Source organism: Oncorhynchus tshawytscha, linkage group LG20, assembly GCF_018296145.1.
Source record: "Oncorhynchus tshawytscha isolate Ot180627B linkage group LG20, Otsh_v2.0, whole genome shotgun sequence".
Classification (NCBI taxonomy): Eukaryota; Metazoa; Chordata; class Actinopteri; order Salmoniformes; family Salmonidae; genus Oncorhynchus; species Oncorhynchus tshawytscha.
Window position 1 is genome coordinate 28,407,807 of NC_056448.1, and position 8,964 is coordinate 28,416,770.

The window sequence follows — 8,964 nt, forward strand, 5'->3', positions numbered from 1 at the left end:
TCCAGGGTGGTGATGCTAGTCGGGCATGCGGGTGCAGGCAGCGATCGGTTGAAAAGCATGCATTTGGTTTTACTAGCGTTTAAGAGGAGTTGGAGGCCACGGAAGGAGTGTTGTATGGCATTGAAGCTTGTTTGGAGGTTAGATAGCACAGTGTCCAATGACGGGCCGAAAGTATATAGAATGGTGTCGTCTGCGTAGAGGTGGATCAGGGAATCGCCCGCAGCAAGAGTAACATCATTGATATACACAGAGAAAAGAGTCGGCCCGAGAATTGAACCCTGTGGTACCCCCATAGAGACTGCCAGAGGACCGGACAGCATGCCCTCCGATTTGACACACTGAACTCTGTCTGCAAAGTAATTGGTGAACCAGGCAAGGCAGTCATCCGAAAAACCGAGGCTACTGAGTCTGCCGATGAGAATATGGTGATTGACAGAGTCGAAAGCCTTGGCAAGGTCGATGAAGACGGCTGCACAGTACTGTCTTTTATCGATGGCGGTTATGATATCGTTTAGTACCTTGAGTGTGGCTGAGGTGACCGGCTCGGAAGCCAGATTGCACAGCGGAGAAGGTACGGTGGGATTCGAGATGGTCAGTGACCTGTTTGTTGACTTGGCTTTCGAAGACCTTAGATAGGCAGGGCAGGATGGATATAGGTCTGTAACAGTTTGGGTCCAGGGTGTCTCCCCCTTTGAAGGGGGATGACTGCGGCAGCTTTCAATCCTTGGGGATCTCAGACGATATGAAAGAGAGGTTGAACAGGCTGGTAATAGGGGTTGCGACAATGGCGGCGGATAGTTTCAGAAATAGGGGGTCCAGATTGTCAAGCCCAGCTGATTTGTACGGGTCCAGGTTTTGCAGCTCTTTCAGAACATCTGCAATCTGGATTTGGGTAAAGGAGAACTTGGAGAGGCTTGGGCGAGGAGCTGCCGGGGGGGAGGAGCTGTTGGCCGAGGTTGGAGTAGCCAGGCGGAAGGCATGGCCAGCCGTTGAGAAATGCTTATTGAAGTTTTCGATAATCATGGATTTATCGGTGGTGACCGTGTTACCTAGCCTCAGTGCAGTGGGCAGCTGGGAGGAGGTGCTCTTGTTCTCCATGGACTTCACAGTGTCCCAGAACTTTTTGGAGTTGGAGCTACAGATGAGGTAGTCATTAAACAAATGGATGATAAAAACTATTGTTGCACACAGAGTGAGTCCATGCAACTTATTCTGTGACTTGTTAAGCAAATGTTTACTTGTGAACTTATATCAGCTTCTTGATATGCCACACCTGTCAGGTGGATGGATTATCTTGGCAAAGGAGAAATGCTCACTAACAGGGATGTAAACACATTTGTACACAATTTTAGAAAAATAAATTTTTGTGCATATGGAACATTTTGGGGAATTTTATTTCAGCTCATGAAACCAATACTTTACACGTAGCGTTTATATTTTTGTTCACTACATGGCCAAAAGTATGTGGACACCTGCTTGTCGAACATCCCAAAATCATGGGCAATAATATGGAGTTAGTCCACCTTTGCTCCTCTGATAGCCTACACTCTTCTGGGAAGGCTTTTCCACTATATGTTGGAACATTGGTGCAGGGACTTGCTTCCATTCAGCCATAAGAGCATTAGTGAGGTCAGGCACTGATGTTGTGTGATTGGCTCGCAGTTGACGTTCCAGTTCATCCCAAAGGTGTTCGATGAATTTGAGGTCAGGGCTCTGTGCAGGCCAGTCAAGTTCTTTCACACCAATCTCATCATTTCTGTATGGAACTCGCTTTGTGCACGGGGTCATAGTCATGCTGAAACCAGAAAGGGCCTTCCCCAAATTGTTCCCACAAAGTTGGAAGCACAGAATCGTCTAGAATGTCATTGTATGCTGTAGATTTAAGATTTCCCTTCACTGGAACTAAGGGTCCTAGCCAGAACCATGAAACACAGTCCCAGACCATTAATCCTCCTTCACCAAACTTTACAGTTGGCACACAATTCTTACGCACTACGCATTTCAACACTCGGCGGTCCCGTTCTATAAGCTTGTGTGGCCACCAACGCTGAGCTGTTGTTGCTCCTAGACGTTTCCTCTTCACAATAACAGCACTTACAGTTGCCCGGGGTAGCTCTAGCAGGGAAGAAATTTGACGAACTGACTTGTTGGAAAGGTGGCATCCTATGACGGGGCCATGTTGAAATTTTCAGTATGGGCCATTCTACTGACAATGTTTATCTATGGAGATTGGACGGCTGTTTGCTGGATTTTATACACCTGTCAGCAATGGGTGTGGCTGTAATAGCCAAATCTACTAATTTGAAGGGGTGTCCACATACTTGGTCAGGTAGTGTATTATGTTATCTAACTCACCTATAGTATATTTTTACTACCTCAATCAGCCTGACTAACCGGTGTCTGTATGTAGCCTCGCTACTTTTATAGCCTCGCTACTGTATATAGCCTGTCTTTTTACTGTTGTTTTATTTCTTTACTTAACTATTGTTCACCTAATACCTTTTTTGCACTATTGGTTAGAGCCTGTAAGTTAGCATTTCACTGTAAAGTCTACACCTGTTGTATTCAGTGCACGTGACAAATACACTTTGATTTGAAGCAGTGTATTATGTTATCTAACTCACCTATAGTATTGAAGCAGTGTATTATGTTATCTAACTCACCTATAGTATTGAAGCAGTGTATTATGTTATCTAACTCACCTATAGTATTGAAGCAGTGTATTATGTTATCTAACTCACCTATAGTATTGAAGCAGTGTATGTTGAGTCCTGTGGGGCTCCTGTCTCCAATGTGGATCTGTTCCAGAGGGTGGTCTGTGGTGTTGGTCAGGCTGATCTGGACTGAGACCATGGTGGGCTGGTAGAGACAGGGCTGTCTGGGGAACTGGTACTGGGCTGACAGACCTTTACCTGTCATACGGTGCAGCAGGTCATGGCTCTTCTCTGGGACAAACGCTGGACCGCTCAACTGGAGAGGAAAGGCGAGAGAGAGGGGACAGAGCTGAGTAAACAGGGACACACACAGAGTGGACCAATGAGAATATGAGAAGGTCTGAAGAACAGAATGTTGGTTGATAACATTGACAAATATGGTCTTTGTATGTTGGTTTTTGGTGACGTAGGTCCAGCTCTCTTCATTAAATATCTACTTAAAAAAGGCTACTCCACTTACGACTGCAGGATAACTGAGGTTTTGTTGACAACGTATGCCTAGCTCTGTTCATTAACCATCAACCATTCTTCCTGGAAAAAGGCCCATTTCAGCCATGTCCTAGAAAAGTGCCATATAAACCCAATGTATTATTATTATTCCTATACAGTATGTCCCCAATCAAGCAGGTTAGTAGTGAGTGGGTGGGCTCGTCTGACGCGGCTCCATGGCAGGCTGATGGACTGCTCTGGCCTAATGAATGGGAACACTAGAGGACTGCTCTGGGCCTAGCCTGCCATTCAGCTTTCTATTAACAGAGCTTTTACCTTTTCAATAGCAGGAACTGTAATTAACATAGCATAGAGAGGCAGGACAAAACACCCTGTCAGGAGAAGAGGGGGAAACTTCCTGATAAATTCTGGGGGTTAAGGAGTGTTTTTCTTCTTCTTTATTTTCCCCTAGCAACATTAGCATGGTCCCTCATGCATTCTGTATTCTGTTCGTTCTTTCATTCATTTTATTTTCTGTGCATTCTTATTCTGATTAACCGGCCTGACTCTTTTGACTTGTTGATTTGACAGTGGCAATGGCGTCCTCTCTACTCAAGATAATCTAGTCTACGTATAGTGGTACAAGCCATCTACTTTACACAGACAAAGACAGATGCAAGCAATCACAATTAGGCTGCATGCAAAAAAACAAATATACACAAGCTGGCTAGGTGGTTCCATAACACTTTGCATAGGCACAAAACTCCACTCCACTGCAATACCCCCATCAACAACTGTTACAAAATGATACTTTTAATGAAGATTGAAGCTACTAGGCCTAAATGGTGTTACACATCATTTTGAGTTATCGGATGCCCACATCATGTCTCATTCATGTGTGAAAAGGCAAATAAAATATATATATTTTTTTACACTGAGCCACTAAGCAATCTTCATTAACAGTAAAAGGCTACCTTGTTGACACCCAGCCATGCAGTGACAGAACTGTCTCAACATCAGGACAATCACAGCCATACAGTGACAGAACTGTCTCAACATCAGGACAATCACAGCCATACAGTGACAGAACTGTCTGTCTCAACATCAGGACAATCACAGCCATACAGTGACAGAACTGTCTGTCTCAACATCAGGACAATCACAGCCATACAGTGCATCCGGAAAGTCCAGGCTCTAGCTGGGCCACTCAAGGACATGGAGACTTGTCCCAAAGCCACTCCTGCGCTGTCTTGGCTGTGTGCTTAGGGTTGTTGTCCTGTTGGAAAGTGAACCATCGCCCCAGTCTGAGGTCCTGAGCGCTCTGGAGTAGGTTTTCATCAAGGATCTCTGTACTTCATCATAGGGATGGTGCCAGGTTTCCTCCAGATGTGACGCTTGGCATTCAGGCCAAAGACTTCAAACTAGATTTCATCAGACCAGAGAATCTTGTTTCTCATGGTCTGAGAGTCTTTAGGTGCCTTTTGGTAAACTCCAAGCGGGCTGTCATGTGGCTTCTGTCTGGCCACTCTACCATAAAGGCCTGATCGGTGGAGTGCTGCAGAGATGGTTGTCCCTCTGGAAGGTTCTCCCATCTCCACAGAGGAACTCTGGAGCTTTGTCAGAGTGACCATCGTGTTCTTCGTCACCTCCCTGACCAAGGCCCTTCTCCCCCGATTGCTCATTTTGGCGTAACAAAATGTAGAAAAAGGGAAGGGGTCTGAATACTTTCAGAATGCACTGTATATTGCCCATATACTAAGTAGGCTACTAAGTAGGCTCCTCCCTGCCTCAGACAGATACATGGATATCAACCCTGTGTTAATGAGAGTAAAGTGAGAGAACGCTAAAACAAGTAGTTAACACCTCCTGAATCCTTCTGTTACACCTGCTGCTGTTGGTGCTATGCTTTTACCTTGACAAGCTGAGAGATGAGGGAGTGAGGGGGGAGAGAGAGAGACGAGGGAGTGAGTGAGGGGGAGAGAGAGACGAGGGAGTGAGTGAGGGGGAGAGAGAGACGAGGGAGTGAGTGAGGGGGAGAGAGAGACGAGGGAGTGAGTGAGGGGGAGAGAGAGACGAGGGAGTGAGTGAGGGGGAGAGAGAGACGAGGGAGTGAGTGAGGGGGAGAGAGAGACGAGGGAGTGATTGAGGGGGAGAGAGAGACGAGGGAGTGAGTGAGGGGGAGAGAGAGACGAGGGAGTGAGTGAGGAGGGGAGAGAGAGACGAGGAGTGAGTGAGGGGGGAGAGAGACGAGGGAGTGAGTGAGGGGGAGAGAGAGACGAGGGAGTGAGTGAGGGGGAGAGAGACGAGGGAGTGAGTGAGGAGGGGAGAGAGAGACGAGGGAGTGAGTGAGGGGGAGAGAGACGAGGGAGTGAGTGAGGGGAGGAGAGAGGGAGGAGTGAGGGGGAGAGAGAGACGAGGGAGTGAGTGAGGGGGAGAGAGGGGGAGAGAGGAGGGAGTGAGTGAGGGGGAGAGAGGGACGAGGGAGTGAGTGAGGGGAGAGAGGGACGAGGGAATGAGTGGGGGAGAGAGGGACGAGGGAGTGAGTGAGGGGGAGAGGGACGAGGGAGTGAGTGAGGGGGAGAGAGGGAGTGAGTGAGGAGAGAGGGACGAGGGAGTGAGGAGGGAGAGGGGAGAGGGGAGAGACGAGGGAGTGAGGGGGTAGAGAGAGACTAGGGAGTGAGGGGGTAGAGAGAGACTAGGGAGTGAGGGGGTAGAGAGAGACGAGGGAGTGAGAGAGAGACGAGGGAGTGAGGGGGGAGAGAGGGAAATTATAAAAAGAGGTGTGTGAAATCTCACAACAGTGTCAAAAAACCTCACAGTCAACAAAGATAAAACGGGTCCAAGTAAACATGTGCGCAAAGGTGAGAGTCAAACGAGGGGACGAATATAACTCCTAATTTCTGACTTGTGATGATGTGATATGACATGGGAAAGAGTGTCTAAGTTGTTGACAGTAGATGGAGGTGGGTGGACATATTGCCAGTCTCTTTCAGATTATAGGAGAAGAGATGTGTGTGAGACATTCTCAGGACTGTCATGGTGTGGTAGTGTGGAGAATCAGTTTGAAATACATCAGGGTGGAATTCAAAGTGCTGACAAAACAAGTTAGTAAACAGAAACAGATTGGCTAATCACATTCAAAAAGTCCAGTTTTTCCTCCTACAATGACACACAGTAGAGGAGAGCAGGTTATCCCCATCCTCCCCTGGTAATAGCCAGCTCAGACGTGTCGTGTACCCCCAGACAGGAAGGGGGTCAAACAAACATTTGTCACGGTGCGGCGCCCTCACACTCGCCCGTCACGCCAACTGGGGAAATTTATCGGGCCACTTTTGTTCGTGTCAGAGCAGTCGTTGTCGATAAAGCTGTCCGTAATGTCTGCCACACCTTCACAGAGCAGATTTACCTTCCTGACAAGCACATCCTGCTCCCTCCGCACTCAAGGTCCTGTTTAACACCCCCGTGAGGAGGGAGGGATGGAGGCTAGGACAGGGTTTCAAACTGCTTATCATCACCAATTTGACACAGCAGACAGTAATGACCTAACACACACACACACCCTCGCCCAGTCTTCCGTCACTGTTGGCCTGTGAGGCAGGACGCATCCTCCAAACCCAAAGTGTAAATAACAGCAGGCTAGGGATGTAACCTTGCCTCCCGTGTCACACACACCCTTGGTGGATCTCTTTTTGTCTGGTCTCCTGGACTTGGGGGAAGGTGACAACGGGAGAGGAAGTTGATTGAGAGGCTCTATTATGTCTCAACTTAAAGGAAGCTACTGTGATGGATGACACACACTCCAGTCACCTTCAGAGCCCGGACACACACACCCACGCCGTGGGATGTCACGCTCACCCCCTCCCAGCATCCTCTCTGGTAAATTACCTGAAAATCTCGCTGACATATTCAAAAGGGGCTAACCGTAACTTGGCATCTGGCGAGCATGTGAACGCATAACATGTCCAATTTAAGAGAACGAGTGTGTGTTAGGAGATGTATGGGGATGTATTGAAAATCCATTTCTGTTTTTGTGACATTGGCTGCTTGTTACTTCAGAAAGAGGATTTCATTATGTTGTGAGATTGTATGAGAGAGAGAGAGAGGTGTAAGAGACGTGTGTTTGACTTGATTTTAATTGTTCCCTCAGTCAGATGACAATTAATTGAATCAATCTATCAGAAAACCTTGACTAGAAGGAGTCAGCAAGATGTCACTGCAGTCACCTACAACCATATTAAGCCAACAGGAGTTAGTTAGCTCAAAGCACACAGACAGAGGTTGGCTCACCTGGGACCATTCATCACAAAATTAGATTTTTAAAAAGTGATTAATGTTGGTACTTTCAAAGAAACATGGAGTGGGAGTGACCTTTCAAGCGTAAAAATGTGTTGTAACTATCTAGTCATGGTCCACCAAGACAAGGTGGCATCAGGGGCTTGATTCATACAGACAACCACCCCTACCTGTGGTGGAAAAAGTACACAAATGTCATACATAAGTAAAAGTATAGATAACTTAATAGAAAGTTACTCAAGTAAAAGTCACCCAGTAAAATACTACTTCAGTAAAAGTCTAAAAGTATTTGGTTTTAAAAATACTTAAGTATCAAAAGTAATTGTAATTGCTAAAATATACTTAATATATATAAATAATTTAAAATGCCTTCTATTAAGGAAAGCAGACAGCACCATTTTCTTGTTTTAAAAATGTATGGATGGCCAGGGACACACTCCAACACTCAGACATTATTTACAAATGATGCATTTGTGTTTAGTGAGTCCGCCAGAACATAGGCAGTAGGGATGACCACACGTTCTCTTGAAAATTGTGAAATTCACACACACATATCATGTTCTGCTAAACACACACTCACACACACATCACATCCAAATCAACCAATTGCATATTTCCTACAGGCATTTAAACCTATTTATACCCAGACTGTGTGTGTGTGTGTGTGTGAGAGAGAGAGAGTGAGTGGCAGGTAGGGGTGTGTGGAGGGCAGGTCTGCTATATTCCTGCCTCTCCCAGTCCACTGCTGATTCATAATTAGACCTGAACCCAGCACACCCACACTGGGGGAGGTCAGGGGGGTGAGGCGCGGGGAGGTGCGGTCCGCCTGATGGGCACCAAATGAACAAATTATGATGGCCCCCTCCGGGCGTGATGGGGTCAAACGGCCCGTGCCCCGCCGCTGACAGTTCAATTTCCCCCCAACGCAGCCTCATTCGCCCAATGCTAATTATGAATGAAACGTTATCAGCCTTTGACAATTCCCCCCCTACACACTTACACACGGACAACGGAAGGAGGGTGTGTGTTTGGAGGGGTGGGATGGTTTAAAAGGCATTTGTGAGAGATCCTCTAATGTCAAAATGTTATTAGAGAGAGGGAGAATGAAAAGAGAGAGAAAGTAGGAAAGAAGAGAGGGAGAGAGAAAGGGAAAAATAGGTGGGAGAGGGAGATCGAGGAGAGGAGGGGTCAGAGACAGTGACCAGGGTTAATGTAAATGTCTTTGATAACCAGGCAGTAATTCTCTAAAAGGGCCGAAGCGCTCAGCTGAGACACACTCACCGCTTCTGTGGGCTGATTGGTGAGAAATAGAAATGACACCGGGGCAAGTGTGTGTCTGTGAAAGATATTGGTGGGTGTGTGTGTGTGTGAGAGAGAGAGAGAGAGACAGATAGGAAGTGAGTGGGTGAAACTATGTGTGTGTGTGGGTCTGCTCGCACGTCTTTGAAATAAGTAGCGAGAGGGTTGTGAGGTTATTTACCCCAGTCTATGAATCCTGATGGCCATCATGTATTTATGCATAGGATTG

At 46.9% G+C, this 8,964-nt stretch overlaps 1 protein-coding gene across 1 annotated transcript in view; it reads right to left on the bottom strand.

The window, feature by feature from the left end:
* Positions 1-8,964, bottom strand: part of ap3b1a (adaptor related protein complex 3 subunit beta 1a) — an 86,289-nt gene that overhangs the window by 20,084 nt on the left and 57,241 nt on the right. The window contains exon 23 of the mRNA XM_042302446.1: positions 2,742-2,970. Coding sequence (XP_042158380.1) covers positions 2,742-2,970 — 229 coding nt within the window. The remainder of the gene's footprint in view (positions 1-2,741; positions 2,971-8,964) is intronic.